The sequence below is a fragment of the Heteronotia binoei genome, chromosome 1 (genome assembly GCF_032191835.1).
Source record: "Heteronotia binoei isolate CCM8104 ecotype False Entrance Well chromosome 1, APGP_CSIRO_Hbin_v1, whole genome shotgun sequence".
Classification (NCBI taxonomy): domain Eukaryota; kingdom Metazoa; phylum Chordata; class Lepidosauria; order Squamata; family Gekkonidae; genus Heteronotia; species Heteronotia binoei.
In genome coordinates, this window is record NC_083223.1 from 209,691,748 (window position 1) to 209,713,926 (window position 22,179).

General features: G+C 43.1%; 1 protein-coding gene across 5 annotated transcripts in view; it reads right to left on the reverse strand.

Moving 5' to 3' along the window:
• Positions 1-953: 953 nt before the first annotated feature.
• Positions 954-22,179, reverse strand: part of SYT14 (synaptotagmin 14) — a 207,328-nt gene continuing 186,102 nt past the window's right edge. For 3 of the 5 annotated variants that reach the window (XM_060247321.1, XM_060247313.1, XM_060247301.1), the window contains 3 exons: positions 18,965-19,154; positions 3,918-3,974; positions 954-1,443 (listed from right to left, as the gene is read on the reverse strand). In XM_060247321.1, the coding sequence (XP_060103304.1) occupies positions 1,130-1,443; positions 3,918-3,974; positions 18,965-19,154 (561 nt within the window). In that variant the 3' untranslated portion in view covers positions 954-1,129. The remainder of the gene's footprint in view (positions 1,444-3,917; positions 3,975-18,964; positions 19,155-22,179) is intronic. The other 2 variants (XM_060247329.1, XM_060247308.1) reach the window with 1 other exon arrangement.

Below are 22,179 nucleotides of genomic sequence, written 5' to 3' on the forward strand. Positions count from 1 at the left end.
GCATGGCATAGAGTATTCCCAGGGTGGACTTCAGAAAAATTAGATGAACTGAGACATAAGACATTGAGACTTGATTTCAACAAGACCAAAGAACATTTGAGAGAAAGGGGATCCTGCAAATGAACACTTTAAAGCAGAGGCACCATCCTCAGAGTCCTAAATGAAGCTGGGCAACTGGCAACAGTTATTAAAAGAACTGAAGGTGCTTTGGGATACACTACACTTCGCATAGTTTGTACATATTTCCTTTGTTATGCTGTCAGCTCGACCCAAACAGGTGTCATGAGGTTCAGAAGTGGTATTGTTTATTAATCATGTATTTCTGTATTTCTTTCCTGCAGAATTCTGTATTTCTTTTACTGTATTTCTGTATTTCTTTCACTGCAGAATTCTAGATGGCTAACTCTGAATGAGGTCTCCCATCCAGACACTGATCATGCTCAAAGCTGCTTAGTTCAGCAATACTGCTCTATTGTGTGCCCTCCTCATACACCCTATTTACCAGCAATAAATGTGAAATGCACACATTATGAGCATCAAACCACCTTCAATGGTCTGGAAAAAAATAGCCTGTCACTAAACTTAAGGTGGCATTACAGAGCATTGTGTTTGGATCTGGTTAAAGCTACCAGCATGCATGGCTGTTCATGCATAAAGGGAGAAGATTGCAATGCTATTATTAAAATTAAATAGCAAGCCAAAATTATAACTGTTCTCTCTCTGTTGCATATGGTTCCACTGTTTAACCACCCTTCTATCTCTAATCTGCTTCTGGACAGATCATATACAACACAGCATAGCACCACTTAAAAAACTCCACACAATTGGAGGACATTGCAATAATAGAGGATTTACACAAAATACCTATCAGTTACCAAACTGAAAGTTAAAAACTGAAACAGTGCTGAAAATGTTGTAGTAAGAATTTGAGTTTGCTGTCTCTTCTCTGTCCAGCACAGGTTTACCTGAAACTGATGATAAGTGAAGCAACAATGTGGCTGTTACTCTGTCCTCCACAATTTGTGCATTGTTTAAAATGGAATGTTGAATTTGTAATTTCTGAAACACCATCTTCATTGCATCTAAGGTGGCAGTCTTGAATCCTGATCCAGTGAAGTCACAACTGCCACTAAGACTCTAACAAAGAGTGCCATCTACATACTTGTTGTCCTTTGGATTCCTTCATCTCAGTCCAGTGGTTTAGTTCCTCTTCTCCAGAACTATTCAGCCCTAAAGAAATCCAGCCTATCATTTCCTTTCGTTTCATGCTGCGTTTGTTATACACTGATAATATGAGTGTCACATCAGAAAGCTGAAACAATGCCACCTGAAAAATAAAAGTCTCTTTGTATACTGGATTTGGTTGCCCTCTTCGGATGGAAGTCTTGCATTTGGACATCTCTTGACCCATGGAATTCAGCAGTGTCAGCTTAACATATGTATCTACAAGACAAACAATTTTGAACATGAGCTGTCTTAAACAATAGATTCCTTCTCCTAAAATATAACCTTTTTTAGGTTATGGTGTATACCATATTATATTTTGAACAGCTGGCTGAATTTAGCAATGTAACCATACAGAGGAAAGCATTTTATTTCATTAGGGTTTGTAGAATCTTTCGAGCTCAAGTGCCGTGTTCTACTGGAGAAAGTTTTCCTTCCAGACGTTTCGTTCTCAGCTGCGGAGAACATCCTCAGTGGCGTTGCAGCCGGAGCAGGCGCTCTGACCTTCTTGACTGCTGTGCATTGAGTGGGGCCAGGGCTGCTGGAGAGCTGCTATTTCTAGGCTGGAGGGGGTGTGATGAAAGGGCAATTGGTTTGTGGATGTGCCCATTGTTTGGTGGGGCTTCCTGGAAGGGTAGTGATAAGGAAACTGGCTGTTGAATGTGACCATTGTTCTGTGTTAATTGCTGGGAGGGTTGGAAGGGGTGTGGAGATAAGGAAGATGGTTGTTGACTGTGCTGATTGTTCTGTGGAATTTGCTGGTTGTTCTGAGACTTTCTGCAATTTAAAGTCTGTAGGGTGTTTTGCAGAGCTGGGTACCAAGATTGGTGGATGAAAATGCCTTCTTCCTTTCTGTTAAAATTGTGTTGGTGTTTGTAAATCTCAATAGCTTCTCTGTTCAGGCAGGTATGATAATGTGAGACCGTAGAAAGGACTTCAGTTCTTTCAAAGTTCTTTCTACGGTCTCACATTATCATACCTGCCTGAACAGAGAAGCTATTGTGATTTACAAACACCAACACAATTTTAACAGAAAGGAAAAAGGCATTTTCATCCACCAATCTTGGTACCCAGCTCTGCAAAACACCCTACAGACTTTAAATTGCAGAAAGTCTCAGAACAACCAGCAAATTCCACAGAACAATCAGCACAGTCAACAACCATCTTCCTTATCTTCACACCCCTTCCAACCCTCCCAGCAATTAACACAGAACAATGGTCACATTCAACCGCCAGTTGCCTTATCACTACCCTTCCAGGAAGCCCCACCAAACAATGGGCACATCCACAAACCAATTGCCCTTTCATCACACCCCCTCCAGCCTACAAATAGCAGCTCTCCAGCAGCCCTGGCCCCACTCAATGCACAGCAGCCAAGAAGGTCAGAGCGCCTGCTCCGGCTGCAACGCCACTGAGGATGTTCTCCGCAGCTGAGAACGAAACGTCTGGAAGGAAAACTTTCTCCAGTAGAACACGGCACTTCAGCCCGAAAGATTCTACAAACCCTAATGATGTTACCAGCCGTGAAAACCTGAAATCTTTGATAACATTTTATTTCAGCTTTTACTTACTTAATTATATTTATTTATTGTAACAAGTTTACTTACTTAAAGGTATACCTCATAAACCTTCTCCTGTTCATTAACCCTTGCTTATTTGCATCAAGCAGACACAGATAGCATTGACACTTAGCAAGCTACAACTGGCCACAACACTGTAAAGCATATCAGAGTTTTAAAAGGTAATGTAAACAGGTGAACAAAAAGTGAAATGAAAAAAATTACAAGTAAAAAAAAAGTGTAGCGCAGTGGTAGCATAAAAGGAGGTCAAGATGGTATGTTTGCTTTAAAAATTCTCTGCTTGGATGTGGTTTTATATTCAATCTTTTTGGGTGCATTTACCAAGCTACAACAAATACATGGAAAAACTGTTGTTTACTCATATGAGTAAAGCTGCTTATGTCTAATTTTTTACAAAGTTATTTAATGTATGGTATAATGAATTATTTGGGCACAGTTACTTAAGATGCACATTATGGTGCTTTTCATAAATACTATGTTCAAGATACGATTAAACTATTCAGGCCACAGTTCAAAATTCTACAAACACAGAAGATCCCTGTTCTCTTTTATACAAACCTAGAGCACTTTACTGATCAGAGAAGAGAACAGGGAAACTTCTGTTTATGCGGAACTCCATGTGTACACTGGAGCCACTGGGTCACAGAGATGAATTCATTAACATAACATCTGACACTGGCACAAAAAAAGGCTTTCATTGTTATTATAGTGTTTTCCAACTTGCCTGGGAAGAAATGCCCTGAATTGGAGTGTCAGGTCTCTGAATATTGTCACAACAGAAATTTGTATTGTCTTTCTTACAAATTTCTGACAGATAAGGCAGTTTCTCTGTCCTTTGGAGGTTGTTGTTATACATAAAACTGGAAATATTTGATGGACAAAAGATTACAGAAAAACTGTGCCCAGGTGGTTCTTTCAAATTTTCACTTCATAGATCATTGAATACCATCATCCATAGTCAGAGATAAGCTCTGTCTCCACATTAAGAGTACGACTGTTAATTAACATATATTGTCAGAAACCAACATAGTGGAGAGCAGTAGAGAGCTTTGCACTGGCAGCTTTCTTTTGCATGAAAAAGACAACATCCACTTAGGTTCTACAGAAACTCACCTCGTATTATATAAACCTGTCCACCTATCAAGTGTTTTAGACAACAGAACAGTCCATCTGACAACAGGGGGTGGAAAGCAGTAAAAGAAATAATGACCAGATGTCAATAGTTGGGTGAGAGAGGATCAAAGGTTAAAGTTTAAGAGGAAACATTATTCACCAGAGTGGAAGAAAGCAAAACCTTAGCATTTCATTTTAGAGAAAGGAACCAAACAAAAGGATTGGTGGGTACAATTTAATGAAATGATCATTTTGTATGGTCACAGTGTAATCTTTAAATAAAAAAAAAATTACACCATTTCAACTAACAGGATATCTTAATTTGTATACCTATTATGGTTTTAAACATACAGAACACAGAAATTCATGCAAAAGATCGGGCTGCTGCACTGTAAACCATAGCATAGTCTTTACCAGACTTTCCTCTTTTTCATGCAAACTATAGCTTTTTGAGAAAAGGTCAACCCCCTGACCTCTTAAACTAGAGTATTCTTATTTGAGGACAGTGGGATTACAATTAGATAAACAGTCACTGAATTGCACCCCATGTATATTACAAACAGCACAATGAAAAATAATTGGACTGAAAAGTTAATTTGACTGGTACACCCTTGTTCTTAATTCATCTACATGCTTACATTTAACACAACTTCATTCATCTGAAATAAAGTGCTGAACCTAAAGAATCGGATCATCCTAAATGTAATTAAAGAAGCATGGCTTCTCTAGTCACACTGTTAGCACATGTTTCCTACTCAACACACCACTGGGGGCAGCTCCAAACAAATACACAGCGGGGGAACACTACATAGAGCTTTGATGATTGCAAAGGGGTAACCATGTTAGTCTTTCATAGAGAGAGAAAGAGAGAGAGAGGCCACCAGCAACTTCAAGACTAAGAAGATTTATTTCAATATGAGCTTTCATGAGTCACACTAACTTCATCAGTTTTTCCTTCACATATCAATCTGACAAAATGGGCATATTGAAATAAATGTTGGATTCAGGTGAGTGACAGTGTTGGTCTGAAGTAACAGAACAAAATTCAACTCCAGTGGCACCTTTACAACCCACAAAGTTTTATTCAAGGTATAAGCTTTTGTGTGCATGCACACGTCTTCAGATACACTGAAATTAAAGTTACCAGGTAAAGTGCCACAGAACTCTCCACAATGTCACAGTGAGAAGAGAAACCTTTGAAGGCACAAGAGTTCATTGTGTGTATCACAGCACCTGCATACATACATGAGAAACCAGGGCATAACAATTTCTGCACACACATTTATTTATTTGGAGATTTATACTCTGGTTTCTCTTCAGATCACACTTATTTGGATATTTATATTTTTTTCTTACAACTGGAGCCCCGAGGTTTACAAAAATCATAACGATATAACAAAGATAGATGACATATAGACAGACAGACAGTCTCAGATATTGCAGCAGCAGCAACAAACAGGACAGTACAGAGACCTATTTTTTCATCGCATTAATCTTGGATTGTTCTAGTTGTAGAAGTGCTGAAGTGCTTTTTTGTTTTGTTTTAAATGTTTATGATGACTTAGATTACCCAACTGCAAAGAAGCTGTCCCAGTCCACCAGATATATGTATTCTAACGTATAACTGGAAAGCCCAGGTATGAAGGCTATCACATTCATTGTAGTAGGAGTAACAACTTTGTAAGACCAGATTCATGCACAAAATCTGGCTTTTCCATTGAACTCAGGAGGACAAGCTTCATGGGAGGAGTTACCTCTGCATATTCTGCAATCTGCTGGATCTAGGTTGTGAAATGTAGTCAAGCAACTGAAAGCATTTTCTCACATTTTTTTAAACCTTCCACAAATCAGCAGTGATATTACTAAAGAGCATGAAATCTCTGTGTTTCAGATTTAGAAAGCCATTAGGGTAGAAAACAATGCTGCAATTACCTGTAACTGCTGTTCATCAAGTGGTTGCCTGTGTAATCACACCTAGGTCTTTCCCATGGCATGCCTGCTGCAGGAGATGTCAAAAGTTCGAAAAGTGCATAAGGCGTTCCTCCCCTCTTCCTAACAGCCATTTTCCTGCTCTTTTTGGTAGGGGAGAGGTGTCTATCCTTCCGTTCCTCAAGCCCATCACAGGCATTGTACCCCACAGATGTCCCTGTCAGGCTCCATCCACAAATATCCAAGGCTTTCCCATCCTGGATCCGGCAACCATCCCTTGCCATCTTCCACTGATGGCCAGGGAGGACCTGGCAACCCTATGTCTAAGGGCTTCCAACTCACTAACCCTATGGGCAGATGTATAACAACCAGAAAAAATGACCTTCATAGAAAGGAGACATCAAGGACAGGTGGCTCTGTTACCCTCTGATATGCTCTGACAGAGGTTTTGAAATTAATGGGCCACACTATCAAATGTAGGTTGAAAACATTTGGATAACAATAGGGGTCCTGAAAGAGCAGATTCTAGTCTGGGGAGATCTCTAGTAGTATGACAAACCAAGCTTGTCAGGGCTAAAAGGGTGCAATGAGAATGGCTTGGGTTTTTGCAGACTACTCTGGGGATCAGAAAAAGCAGTTGGAAAACAGAGAAAAGGGGGCCTGTCTACTGTATCTGAAAAGCATCCCCCAGTGACTCAGAGTTCATCTGTGCCAGGGAACAACATGACTTGTACTTTTTATTCACTATGGTTGTGAACAGGTCTACAGCTGGAAATCTCCACTGGTAAAAAAGGGAAGGATATTACCTGAATGTAGCTTCCACTTATGTGATACTATCAGACCCTGGCTGCAGGTGTCTGCCAAAAGGTTCTTGCAACCAGCTATATGCACCACCTGGATAGTGGAGTGGTTATTGATGTACCAGTCCCAATTTCTATTGCCTCCTTTACCTTGCTTGTATAGATAAAACTTGGCAGCAACATTATCAGTTACAACTTCAATAACCTTGCCTGCTAAGTCTGTACCACTTGAAGCTCAAATATGTTTATTTGAAGGTAGGCCTTGCAAAGGAAATGATCTGCCACTGGCTTTCAGCTGACCAGAGCATACTCCCCAGCCCATGAAGAAGGCATCCCTCCACTGGAGAGAGTGAAAAACAGACTTGGGAATATTGAGTCTCTTGCACTGGGGGTGCAGGAGAGGGTCGAATACCCAAAGAAACCACAATTGGGAGGATCTCATCTGTAGTCTCATAAAGGAGATGATAATGGTTGTAAAGGTGAATAGGCCCAGAAGCCTTTGAATGAAGAATGCTGACTGCAATTTGCAGCATTGAAATTTGCGCATGACGGCTTGAATAGTGAAGATCCTTTCTTGGGGAGGGAAAACTTTGGCTTCGGAAAAATTCAAAACTGCTCCTATAAAAGCCACTCTCTGAATGGATGCTAGGATTTTTTTTTTAATTGGCCTGAAGTTGGGGGTCTTTGAGTGTATGAATAATAATCAACTGGAAATGGGTAAGGACCCTGTCTTTTGACCGGGCAACAATTAACCAGTCAAGATAGGGGGAAATGGTGCAACCCTATCACATCCAGTGGATAATGACCACAGTAGTAACTTTTGTAAAGACCTGGGTCAGTCCAAAGAGGAGGAAGGCTGCCCCACACTGGAAGTACTTTCTAAATTTATGTCTTGTGGTAATGTGGAAATAGGTGTCAAAAACAAAATTTATGTCTTGTGGTAATGTGTCAAAAACTTATTAAAAACTAATAAGTCACCGGGTCCGGATGGCATACATCCAAGAGTTCTGAAAGAACTCAAAGTTGAACTTGTGGATCTTCTAACAAAAATCTGTAATCTTTCATTGAAATCTGCCTCCGTTCCTGCGGACTGGAAGGTAGCAAATGTCACCCCCATCTTTAAAAAGGGTTCCAGAGGAGATCCGGGAAATTACAGGCCAGTCAGTCTGACTTCAATACCGGGAAAGTTGGTAGAAACCATTATCAAGGACAGAATGAGTAGGCACATTGATGAACACGGGTTATTGAGGAAGACTCAGCATGGGTTCTGCAAGGGAAGATCTTGCCTCACTAACCTGTTACATTTCTTTGAGGGGGTGAACAAACATGTGGACAAAGGAGACCCGATAGATGTTGTTTACCTTGACTTCCAGAAAGCTTTTGATAAAGTTCCTCATCAAAAGCTCCTTAGAAAGCTTGAGAGTCATGGAGTAAAAGGACAGGTCCTCTTGTGGATCAAAAACTGGCTGAGTAATAGGAAGCAGAGAGTGAGTATAAATGGGCAGTCTTCGCAGTGGAGGACGGTAAGCAGTGGGGTGCCGCAGGGCTCGGTACTGGGTCCCATCCTCTTTAACTTGTTCATAAATGATTTAGAGTTGGGAGTGAGCAGTGAAGTGGCCAAATTTGCGGATGACACTAAAATGTTCAGGGTGGTGAGAACCAGAGAGGATTGTGAGGAACTCCAAAGGGATCTGTTGAGGCTGGGTGAGTGGGCGTCAACGTGGCAGATGCGGTTCAATGTGGCCAAGTGCAAAGTAATGCACATTGGGGCCAAGAATCCCAGCTACAAATACAAGTTGATGGGGTGTGAACTGGCAGAGACAGACCAAGAGAGAGATCTTGGGGTCATGGTAGATAATTCACTGAAAATGTCAAGACAGTGTGCGTTTGCAATAAAAAAGGCCAACGCCATGCTGGGAATTATTAGGAAGGGAATTGAAAACAAATCAGCCAGTATCATAATGCCTCTGTATAAATCGATGGTGCGGTCCCATTTGGAGTACTGTGTGCAGTTCTGGTCGCCGCACCTCAAAAAGGATATTATAGCATTGGAGAAAGTTCAGAAAAGGGCAACTAAAATGATTAAAGGGCTGGAACACCTTCCCTATGAAGAAAGGCTGAAACGCTTAGGGCTCTTTAGCTTGGAGAAACGTCGACTGAGGGGTGACATGATAGAAGTTTACAAGATAATGCATGGGATGGAGAAAGTAGAGAAAGAAGTACTTTTCTCCCTTTCTCACAATACAAGAACTCGTGGGCATTCGATGAAATTGCTGAGCAGACAGGTTAAAACGGATAAAAGGAAGTACTTCTTCACCCAAAGGGTGATTAACATGTGGAATTCACTGCCACAGGAGGTGGTGGCGTCCACAAGCATAGCCACCTTCAAGAAGGGGTTAGATAAAAATATGGAGCAGAGGTCCATCAGTGGCTATTAGCCACAGTGTGTGTGTGTGTGTGTGTGTGTGTGTGTGTGTATATATATATATATATATATATATATATATATATATTTGGCCGCTGTGTGACACAGAATGTTGGACTGGATGGGCCATTGGCCTGATCTAACATGGCTTCTCTTATGTTCTTAAGGTGGTGTAGAGTCACAAACTAGACACTTGGGAGCAATACAGGGAGTATATCCAAAAACAAAATCATTCTGAACTTTTTGTTAGAAGGAATTCAGCTTTCTGAGATTGAAGTTTGGCCTTTTCCCTATTTCTTGTCTACCAGAAAACACCTAGTGTAAAAGCCAAGGTGCTGGTCATTCACAGGCACGGTTCTATTACCTTCTTTCTAAAGAGGGTCTCTACTTCTGCTAACAGCTAGGGATTGGGTATGGGTGAATGCACTATAGGCAGGAAGAATCCTGGAGAGCTTCAGAATTCAGTGGTAATCCCTGTGAGATAATGTTGTAGACCCAATAGTCTGTAGTCACATCTTCCCAGGTGCGATGGGTTTTTCCAATTCAGGTGAAGGAGGGGACACTTTGATGACAAGCGGTCAACAAAAGGCCTGCTGAGGGGCTTGCATTGGCCACACTGAAGGAGCTCCAGTCTTGCCTCTCTGCGAGTTATGTTTCCTCCTATTCAGAAGTGTAGGAAAGGTTTGAGGTCTATATGTGGAATGATGCTGGAAAAACTGGTAACACCTCTCTCTGTTGTAAGAGAAACCATGTTGGATCAGGTCAATGGCCCATCCAGTCCAACACTCTGTGGCCAAAAAACTCAGGTGCCATCAGGAGGTCCATCAGTGGGGCCAGGACACTAGAAGTCCTCACACTGTTGTCTCTCCCAAGCACTAAGAATACAGAGCATCACTTGCCCCAGACAGAGAGTTGCAACAACACGCTGTGACTAATAGCCACTGATGGACCTCTGCTCCATATATTTATCCAATCCCCTCTTGAAGCTGGTTATGCTTGTAGCCGCCACCACCTCCTGTGGCAGTGAATTCCACATGTTAATCACCCTTTGGGTGAAGAAATACTTCCTTTTATCAGTTCTAACCCAACTGCTCAGCAATTTCATTAAGTGTCCATAAGTTCTTGTATTGTGAGAAAGGGAGAAAAGTACTTCTTTCTCTACCCTCTCTATCCCGTGCATAATCTTGTAAACCTCTATCATGTCACCCCTCCTAAGCTTACTTAGGAGTCTTTGATGAGGAACTTTATCAAAAGCTTTCTGGAAGTCAAGGTAAACAACATCTATTGAGTCCCCTTTGTCCACATGTTTGTTTACCTCCTCAAAGAACTCTAATAGGTTAGTGAGACAAGATCTTCCCTTACAGAACCCATGCTGAGTCTTAAGGATGGCATGGTCTGTAATAAGGCCTACTTCTTTGGAAAACTTGCTGAGTAGGAATGATACCCACTATCTTGGCAATATTTGTTTTCTAATTCTTCCAAGGGCCTTGTTTGTTTTAGAGCCTAAACAGTTCTGTGCCATTGAAAGGAAGTTCTTCCACTTTTGCACATGTTCCATTTGGAAGGCCATGGGGCACAGCCATAAATTCCATCTGAGGAAATAGCAGTAGCCAAATTATGAGCACAACAGTCTGCTTCATGTTTAGCAGAGGAAATCTGCTGCCTTGAAAGTTTAGTAGCCTTGATCTGCAATAGTTTATGTATTTATTTTACAAAATTTATACCCCATCATTCTGCTCGCATAAGGCCCACCAAGGCAGTTAACAAATTAAAACATATATAATAAAATAACATCTTTAAAAATGATTAAAACCAACAAAAATACACACAAAAACATAAAAACAGTAAAAAAAAAAAGTAGCACCTTTATGATTCTTCTCAGGTATCAGATATAAATAAGGGCAATTTTTCCCCAGAGAAAAAGCTGATAGCAGGCTGTACTGGCCTGGTAATTTAAAATCTTTGAAAATCAATGCAGAAGATGCACAGACCTCCCTGCCCACACTATCTAACACTGCCTCAATTTCAAGAGAATGTGCCATGCACAACAGCTGCTGTGTGTAAAAGCTAACGTCCTCACTTGGACAGAATGATGTAGGATCTGCCACAGTGTCTTCCAGAGATGATTCCAAAACCCAGTCTGGTTCAGAGTCAACCTAGAGAGGTTGATCATAGATCAAGTTATTAGTGTCAAGGAAAACAGCATGATGAACCTCTGAAGAGGGTACCAGGTTGGGATCCCTTCCCAAAGAGACAGATGGGGTGGTTGCTCAGATAACAATTGAGGCCATAAGGATTTGTACCATAAATAGATACAAATGGGACCCAAGGATCATAATTAGCACAGGACTCTGGAACTTGGTATTGCCAATCATATGGCTAATACAGTAATAGGGAGAAACTGTTAACAAATGTGATACCAACATGTCCATAGTTCTGGTGAAGACAGCCCTGGGGTTGAACTGGAGCATGGGAGTGTGATGGACATGAAAACAGTCCATGCAGCCAAGCTTGGAGTGAGTTAAATAGCAAGCTCACTGGGATTGGCTGGACTGCCTCCTAGCAACCAAAGTGATTTAAATAGGGGGCAGGGCAGAGACAAGGGGCTTTTTGCTTCAGTCTGGAGTTGCACAGACAGGAGAAAGATCTGTTTGAGCATTGAGAGCTGTGAGGGACAGAGATGGTGACAAATAAGGCTCTGTTCTAAGGAGATTTTTATTTTCTTTTTAGAGGCCAAGTAAGCCTCTGGTGACAGCTGTGGTTTAGGTGTGCTGACAGGCCAATAGTCAGATTCCAGTGTAAAATCAGAACAGCATACACACACTAAAAGCTGAGGGGTTGAAGTTTGGTTATCAGAGGGGAGATCCAGGATGGACAAAGGCTTCAGACAAAAAGGGGCTTGACTCTGAAGTTGTGGGTTAGTGATGGAACCCTGAGGGAGAGTCAGTGTCCAGGGATCTGGAAGCAGGGTGGACCTTCAGGGATAACCAGTACCTCAGAGCTTGAAGTGCTTTTGAGTGTGTGGGACAGTATAGTGCCAACCAAATTTATACTGGGCACAGCTCATTTTTGTTTTTATTTGGGTTATCCAAACTTAGGAGAACCTAAGCTTCGGTTCGTTTGTTTGAAGGCTCAGTCTGTCACTATTATGTGTAAACAGACAGCTTATAGCATGTGCTGCAAAACAGAAAGTAGATCTGAGAGGCTTAGATGATCTACCTGACAGCAGGTGGCTGGCTGCCAGAAGTCTTACATCAGCCAGCAGAGTCAGCATGACACAGCAAGTTGCTGATTGGCTGTCCCATGTATAAATGTACAGAGCAACTGTGGTGATTGTGGGTTTATGGAGTTGGAGTTGCAGCGGAGCATATTGTCAGTCAGGAGAGTGAGTTGGTGTAAATAAATGTATATAGTGGTTTTACAGCTACTGTGTACAGCCTTCATTCTTGCGTCGCTAAGCATCACCCTCTGGGTCTCTCTAAGCGCATCGACAGGGTTATGGGCCCAGCACGCTTCCGCTGCGCCTAGAACCTGAGACCTGAGAGAGAGGTGGTAGAGAAAGGACGCTGACTTGCTCCAGAGGCTGCCTAGGAGGTGAGACCAGCAGTGGCTGAAAGGAGTCTGAGCAGGATGGCTACAGCAGCAGCTACGGTGCTGGTGGAGAAGCTCACCACTACCAACTACAACACCTGGTCGCTGAGGTTAGAGCATTTCCTGAAGAAAGAGGGGCTTTGGGACTGTGTGTCAGCTCCTCCAGCTAATCCCACAGTGGCAGAGGCCGTTCAGGATCGAAAAGCTCTAGCCAACATCATCCTAAGTGTTGCAGACGACCAGCTGGTGCATGTCCGTGGGCACCAGACAGCAAAGGAGGCTTGGGAAGCTCTCAAGGCTGTGTATGTGCAAAAGTCAGCAGGCACGCTGATATCCCTATGGAGGAGGCTCTACAGGAAACGTATGCTGGCCGGGGAGTCGATGAGGGACCACCTCAATGGTATGTCTAATTGTTTCCAAGACCTTGAAGCAAGAGGGAAGGCCGTGGCTGACGAAGATAAGGTGTATATCTTATTGAGCTCTCTGGACGAGAGATATGACATGCTGGTGTTAGCATTTGAAGGGCAGGATGCTGACAAACTAACTTTGCCTTATGTGACCGGCAAACTCCTGGCTGAAGAGCAGAGGCAGCTGGAAAGCAAGAGAGAGCAGACTCGAGCCAAGGAAGAAGATAAGCTGAGGTCTGTTGGGGCTGGTTCCAGCTTGCAAGCCGAGGAGGAAAAAGCCTTGCAGGTGCGGAGGAGGCGCTGCTATCTGTGTAATCAGCTCGGACACTTGAAAAGATTTTGTCCCCAGCAGCAGAGGAAGAGCCGGCAGCAGTCTTCAAGGACTCCCCAGGTGACTCTAGTAAGAACTGGTCTGGGACTGCAGAGTCAGCCTTGGGTTGTGGATTCTGGGGCTACTCAGATATTCTGCTGCTGTGAAGAAGAGCTTCAAGACTGCAAACCAGCTGAGCAGAAGACTGTCAGCTTAGCTGATGGGAGACAAGCTAGTGTTCTTTGCCAAGGTGCAGTCTATTTTCCGGGACTTAAACACAGGTTTGAAAATGTATTATGTGTGCCCGAGCTAGAAACTAACTTGTTAAGTGTCTCTGTTCTGCCAAAAGCTGGGTTTACCATAGTATTTGATAAGCAGGGCCGTGCAATTTTGAAACAAGGTAAACAGCTGGCTAAAGGCACTCTGAGAGCCAATGTGTATGAGCTCATGCAAAATGTGGGAAAAGCTCATACTGTGTGGAATAGACAGCCACACAACAAGTGCATTCACAGGCTGCATAGAAGGCTGGGTCACGCCAGCTACAATACAATAAACAAAACTCTAGAAATACTAGAGGGAGTGAAGGTTGACAAATGCAATGCCTTTTTAGATTGTAATGTATGTAAAGAATCCAAATCAAGGGCAGTTCCATTGACCACAAGGAGTGTACGTGTGTTGGAGAGACCACTCCAATTAATACATGCTGACCTGGTGGGGCCGTATGCACCCAGTGTTTCTAAAAATAGGTTTGGCTTAATTTTGGTCAATGACCACAGCAGGTTTGCATGGGTATATGCCATTAAACACAAAAGTGATGTCTGTGCCACCTTCAAATACTGGGCTAGGAGAGTGCAAAAACAGTTGAATGCACTGGGGGGTGAGTTCCTGAATAAAGAGTTTGCCAACTATTTGAAGCAAGAAGGCATAGAGCACAGGGTGGCCAGTGTTTCCTCTCCATGGGAGAATGGGATTGTGGAACGGAGAGGTGGAGTACTCCAAGGTATTTGCCATGCTTTGTTGCAAGATAGTGGTCTCAGGCAGGCATACTGGGGTGAAGCCTTAAAGGTGTCCTGTTATATTTCCAACCGCTTGTGGACAGAGGCTATAGACGATATACCCTACAGGGTTTTGTATGGGAGAAAGCCATCCCTAGATCACCTCAGGATATTTGGTTCAAAGGCTTGGGTGAACATCCCTCTGGATAAGAGGAGAAAGGGAGGTCCCAAAGCCAGAAAGCTGGTGTTTATAGGGTACCAAAATGGCATGAAGTCCTGGAGGTTTGTGGACAATAATGATTTGATTAGGCTGAGTAGGTCTGCCTCGTTTTGCGAGGATGAAAACTGGTCAAAGATTCATGCCAATGAAATGCCTGGGGAAAATAAGCTGCAACTGTCTCTGGAGAGTGAGGAGGGGCAAAAGCCAGAAAGCTCACTGAAGCAGGAGAAAGACAGTGTGGGCAGTTTAGCAGGCAGCGGTAAACAGCAGGAGACATCTGAAGCTGTAAAAAGGGAGCCGGTCAGAGTCTCTGCAAGAGAAAATAAGGGTGTGCCGCCAAAAAGGTATGGTTCTGACACTGATGTGAATTATCTGGGCAAGGGAAATAGTTTGCCAAATGAACAGCCAAAAGGCTGTGTAAGTGCACCAGAGGTACATGTGGATACTTCCTTCACTAGGGAGGAAAATGGTTATACTTATGTATATGATGACCATCCTAAAACATATCCCAGTGTGTTAGAACTGTTAAATGAGATGTCTCTTGGAGAGGAAGGAGACACCTGAGCAAAGCCTGGAAGGCAAAGGCTGTAAGCAATAACTGAATTAAAAAGGGTGCAATGTACAATGCATAAGTGCTGAATGTAAGAGACAATGCTGTAACGTTAAACAAACTTACTGTTTGGAAATGTATGATAAACTATGTAACTAAGCTAAGTGACTATTGAAAAACTGGACTGAAATGTGTAACAATTCTACAAAACTGTAAATGTGTGAAAAAACCTGAAATCTGTAACAAGTCTGCAAGCAAATGTGATTTGAAATGTATGTGCGCTTTTGTTGAAATGATACGGTACTGTGTTAAGAACAAGTCTGGGAAACAAGCCAGCAAAAGATAAGGCAAGTGCTCAGTCTGGGCAGAGAGCCAACTGAGGAGATATGGTCAGTCTGGGCAGAGTGCCAACTGATAACAATGTGCTTGCAGGTTAATTGGCAAGCGGAGAAAAATGTGTGTGTGTCCAGGAGGAATGGCAGTAACTGAACTGTAATGTATATATGGAATGTATGTAACCAATATATTGATGAAGAAATAATCAATATGTATAAGCAATGATGTAATGGATGGATGTCAGCACCGCTATAACCTGAGGAGGGGTGTCACTATTATGTGTAAACAGACAGCTTATAGCATGTGCTGCAAAACAGAAAGTAGATCTGAGAGGCTTAGATGATCTACCTGACAGCAGGTGGTTGGCTGCCAGAAGTCTTACATCAGCCAGCAGAGTCAGCATGACACAGCAAGTTGCTGATTGGCTGTCCCATGTATAAATGTACAGAGCAACTGTGGTGATTGTGGGTTTATGGAGTTGGAGTTGCAGCGGAGCATATTGTCAGTCAGGAGAGTGAGTTGGTGTAAATAAATGTATATAACCTTTCCCTGCAGCCACTGTGGCCGGATCTGCCTGTCCCGCATTGGTCTTGTCAGCCACCAGCGAGCCTGCAGCAGACGTGGACTACTACACCCTTCTTAAATCTTCGTTCGCGAAGTCAAGCCGAGAGAGAGAGTGGTTTTACAGCTACTGTGTACAGCCTTCATTCTTGCGTCGCTAAGCATCACCCTCTGGGTCTCTCTACGCGCATCGACACAGTCAGCCTTGATAAGCACCCAGTGGGAGTACAGTGGGGTTCTTTGGTATACTGTTAAGTTCTGCCAACTGATTTACTTTATTCCTTCATTTTATTTCTGTAAATACATTCCCATCCCCTGCCTTTGAAAAACCAATAAACCTTTTCTTTTGGTTTTAAAAATTAAAAACTTGTGTGTGTGCCACTTTCTGCTTAGGGTATTTCTGTCAGACAGCCAGGCTGGTCTGTGAGGAGAAAAGTTTTTATTAAGTGACCGCCTGGGCTGGGAAGAAGTCTTGGCTGGATAAGGGCTTCTTCACAGGGGGATGCAAGGGAGCCTCTGGCAGCCATGGAACCAAAGACAGATTTGGAACTGGAGCCACTCCCTTGGCTATGTTTCTGACATCAGAAATACAGTTGTCATCACAAGGTGAGTGATGAGATGGATAAGGTTTCTTGGGGATGGAAGAAACCTCACAAGACCGTCTCTGAGGGTGCAGAGATGAGGGTTCTCACACCTAGGAGCCCTGATAGACTGATGCTTAGAAGGCTCATCAGCATATTTTTTGTACTATTTGTGCTTGTGCATTGATTTCTTGGGAGAAAGTTCCAAGGAGCAGTGGCCAGAAATAGGTAGAGAATGTGGCAGAGACAAAGACAGACCCAGTGTCAGAACTGGGGAAGGAGTTGGAACCGACCTCAGACCTGAGGGAACCAAAGTGTGTGCAGGTCTGTTCCTATAGGAGTGTTATGTCCCTCAGAAGCCATGCAAGAGAGGGCTTTTCCCCACCTCACAGTCTTTAAATGGGAAGCCCAAACATGCCTAGCCTTAGGTATGAAAAGTTTGCAAATGGAACACTTGCAAACATGCTGCTCCTCTCCAAGGCAGATTAAGCAGAGGGAATGGTTGTCCATCTGCAATATTTTCACCCACAACCCATGCATTTCTTGAACAGAGATTTTGAGGGCACTATGCCTCAAAAACAAAAAGAAAAAGTCAAGACCACTGAATAGCTGGGAAACTGGATGCAGCTTTTAGGCACTTTGAAGAAGTGGCAGAAGAAGTTTGAAGAGGAACTCCACCATTTGGTTCCCCCAAAACAAAGACAAATGCACTGAAGGAACTCAATAAACAGACCTTGGAAAAACAACCTCTCTATGGCATCAGAGAAGGAACTGAGCAATGGGCACTCCTCTCTCTCTGGCCGTTTTTCCACAGACCTTACCCCGGAGCGATGTCGCTCTTCACCGCGCAGCATCTGCGCGGATTTCCCACCAACTGCTGCGCATAACCAGGAAGAGCCGCGGCTTTTGCATCGCAGATGTAAACTGGTTTTTAGCGGTTTACATCTGCGACGCAAAAGCCACGGCACTTCCTGGTTCTGCTCAGCAGTTGGTGGGAAATCCGCACAGACGCTGCGCGGTGAAGAGGGACGTCGCTCCGGGGTAAGGTCAGTGGGAAAACGGCCTCTCTCTCTGCTAGAAAATGTAGGAAGCCAACTGTGGGGGAGAGGTAAGGGGTGCCTCATGACTTTTAGAGTTTCTACATCTTGCTTGGCAGGCCTACACACGCACACTACACACGTGGGACTGCAGAGGCATCATGGTGATGAATTAGGTGTTATGCTTGACAGAGAGCTGCTGATGAAAATGAAACCTCAGATTGAGTTCTAATTTCTTTCCCCATAATCTTTAGAGCACTGTTATGGTTCCTGTACTGCTGATTATTTTTCTGTACTGGATCAAGAATGTGCAACTACAAGGGATTGGATCTGGATGCTTGGACCATGTATGACTGGTCCCATCTACATGTAAAATGAACTCATATGAACACAAGAAACTGTCTTGGTCTATCTAGATTGGTATCAACTGTTCTTTAAATGAAGATGCCAGTAAAAATAAAAATTAAAAAAAAATGGAGATGCCAGATTCTTTAATTGTGGATGCTAGGAATTGAACCTGGGACCTTCTGTATGTACACAGAACTGCAGCCTCTCCACAAACATATGAAGCTGACTTTTCCCATGTTAGAACATCAACTTTGGTTTTGACCACTCTGTCTGGTCAATCTAGCTCAATATTCTGCAGCTCTCCAAGATCTCATACAGAGAAAAGTCATTCCCAATGCCTGCATTCTTAGATTGCTTAACTGAAGATGCCAGGAAATGGAAACTGGAATTGTCTGCATATAGTGCACACAATCAACCACTGAGTTAGGCCCCTTTCCTCAAAAGGACTCAGCATAAACGTGCTTTGGCCTGAAAAAAAGCCAGTGACACATTTGTTCATACTGGATAACAAGAATAATTTTTAACCACAATTGAGAGCACCAAATCTAAAGTGCAAGTGTCGATATGATTTATGTTTTCACACACTTATAATCTTCTGTCAGTGTTCTCAGAGCTGTGATAGCCTCACTCATTAAAAAAAAAGACACTGTAACTTTTAATATTGGCTCCATGATGTAAGGCATTAATACTTCAGCAATTAATCATTATGATAAAAGTAATTTATTAGTCAGTCCATCATGAAAAATTAAAATGATCTTGTCAAATCGCAACTAATATTTTGAATTTTAAATTTCTGCCATTTCCCAACTGACTGGCAATATAAAACATGAAACAGATTAGCTGATGATTACACTATTTCAGTTTGACTGGGTAAGACTAAATGATAGGATTGAAGTCCCCACCACTGAACTCCCCCCAAGAGCATAAGCATTAGGACAGAAAAAAAATTCCACTCACTGGGTGGTCTGTTTGCTGCCAAGTTTTTGAAGTGGCTGCCTTTTATCACTTCTGCTGCTAGTCTTCCAGTTGTGGCATTATAAAGCAGTCCAATGAGGATTTCTGGAGCTGAGCCATGTGCCAGAGACTGACAAGAGGAGGTGCTTTCACTGCAGGACATTTCTGACATGCTCATTTGGGAGTCACAGCCCTGGAAGCAAAAGCAAAGCATTTGCCAGCATTTTAAGGAACCAAGATACCCAACAATCCATACTTAATATTTATACATTCAGAATCTTTTTAAAAAAATCTAACTTGATCTGAACAACTCACGACAGCTTATTTTCGAATAAAAATGGGGGGGAAGGGAGTTTGAAAAGAACAATGCATGCAAAACTGAAACCAGAATACTGAAACTTCAGTCAAGTCCCTACCACACTTCCTATGCCAGAATAATTATCATTAATTAAATTTGGCCATAGTGATCCATGCTCTGATTGCATCCTTAAGAGGGAAAGTCCAAAGCTTTGGACTGTGTGAATCATCAAAAGCTACAGTTGGTTTTAAAAGAAAGGTGTGTCTGATTGTTTTGATGCTCAACCCTGTACTCCAGACAAGAGGTTACTATTAGGACAGAATGTGGAAAACAGAATAGTTTCCACTTGGAATGTGTCAGACAAGGATGCATTTTATCTCCCTATGTCTTTAATCCATATGCAGAGCATATCATAAAGAAAACTGGATTAGATTTAGATTAAGGTGGTGTGAGAATTGATGGAAGGAACATTAACAATTTGAGATATGAAGATGATACCACATTACTGGTAGAAAATATTGTATATCAGAAGGCATCTGGATCAAGGTGTGTCAGGACTGCTGTTACTACTAAATCTTTCAGCAGCATTTGACATGGTTGATTATGATCTAATGACCCACCACCTTGCTGACATTAGAGTTCAGGGGGTTGCCTTACAGATCTCCATGCATCACCCACTTGAATGTGTATACTGCAGGGAGCTATTCTCTCGCCAATGATGTTCAACATCTATATGCACCCCCTTGCCCAGATTGCTTGAGGTTTTGGGCTGGGTTGTCACCAATATGTGGATGACACCCAGCTCTATCTGCTAATGGATAGCCAATCAGATTCTGCCCCAGATCATCTGACTAGGGCTCTAGAAGCTGTGGCTGGATGGTTGCAACAAAGCCAGCTAAACTCAATCCAGCTAAGACGGAGGTCCTGTACTTGAACCGACTCCCAAACCTGGATGGTGCATCTCTTGTGCCAGCTCAGAAGGTGAAGAGTCTGGGAGTGATACTGGATGTCTCACCATGGAGGCCCAGGTCACAGCAATTGCTTGATCTGCCTTCTATCATCTTTGGCAGGTCAGACAGCTGGTGCCCTATCTATCCCCCGAGGATTTAGCTACAGTGATCCATGCAATGGTTACTTCCAGGCTGCACTACAGTAACTCGTTCTACACAGGCTTGCCCTTGGGGCTGATCTGGAAACTACAGTTGGTGCAAAATGGGGCAGCATTGCTGTTAACTGCATTGCCTTTATGGGCAAGCATTCGGCTGGTGCTGCACCAATTCCACCGGCTACCAATTGAGTATCGGATATGCTTCAAGGTTTTGGTACTGATGTTCAAAGTCTTACACAGCCTGGGACTGACATACTTGAGGGGCCACCTTTCCTCATATATGCCCCAGAAGTCATTGCGGTCTGCTACACAACACCTCCTGACCACCCCTTGCCCAAAGGACGTCCATCTTGCCTCAACCAGGACCAGGGCTTTCTTGACTCTGGCCCCGGTCTGGTGGAATCAGCTCCCTATGGAGATCTGGACCCTACCTTACTACCATTTTGTAAGGCCTGTAGGAGCTATTCCACCAGGCTTTTGGTTGAGGCAGCAGGTATCCTATTCCAGCAATTATTCCATCAGTTGGCCTCCTTTGTTGTGACATCATGCTTTACAACAGGCTTGTTGTGGTGCTGAATCTTATGAACACCATCACTTCTTCTTGGGTCAAAAACTGCTGTATTTTGTGAAATGTGACCTTCCCACCTGTGAGGCACCTTATTTTGTTTTATTGTTCTATTATTTTGGGTTTTTATTGTATTGTTTTACATTCAAATTGTAGATTTTTATTCAATTTACGTTGTGATCCACCCTGAGCCTGTTATGGGAAAGGGCAAAATATAAGCCTACTAAATAAATAAAAACAACACGTGATGAAGGTTAAAGCAGACAGTGCCAAAACTGAACATCAAGGAGACAAAAGTACATTCACAAGCACTAAACCTCTGAATCCCAGAGCCAGGAGGCAACATCAAGGGAAGGCCTTGGGCCTCTATGTCCTGTTGTTGGTCCTCCAGAGGAACTGGCTGGCCATTGTGTGACTAGATGGACAACTGGTCTGATCCAGCAGGTCCCTTCTTATGTTCTTTAAGAATTACATAACTAAGGCTGATGATGAAGAAACAGAAATAGTTAAAAAAAAATTCTGTTTTTTGGCTACATCATCAACCAAAAGGGAGACTGCAACCAAGGAATCAGAAGGAGATTGAGAGACTGGGAAGGGGAGCCATGAAGGACCTAGATGTTGTTAGTCAGCCTGCAACCAGTGATAGCAAGGACTTTTCAGGGGAAGAGGAGACAGCTGTAGCCGGTCCTAAGCCCACAGAGGAGAAACAGGAGATTGAGTTACCAACTGATCATAACCCAGAGCCCATAGCTGTTGACCCAACACTCTGCAGGTCTGTATCACTTAACTCACAGCTAAGGCCAAACCAACACTCTGCAGGTCTGAATCAGTAAATAAGCCTTCAGAGGCAACTTCCAGCCCACCTGGCTCCCCCACACCTCTGCAGTGCCAGCGACATCAGTGGTGGGCAGAGTTGCAGGCAAGGAGAAAAAGAGTGTGCCTCCTGGCCTGTTGCCAGCTGAAAACTGATGAGATAAATGAGTAATTGCTGGATGACTGCCAAGTACTGATTGTAAGCCTGGTTCATTAAGACTTAGCTATAAAACCAGCCAAGAGAAGCATCTACTTGTGGGTGCAACAAGTATCCTTGCTGATACCTGATCTATGAAACCTTGGACGCTGGACTGGACATGGACACCGGCTCTTCTGGAATCCCTTACCCTGGACTGGACTTCATTAACCTGCTCTCTGGAACCCCTGACTTTCTGGACATTGTGTTGCTCTCTGTAATTTCTGCCTTTGGACTG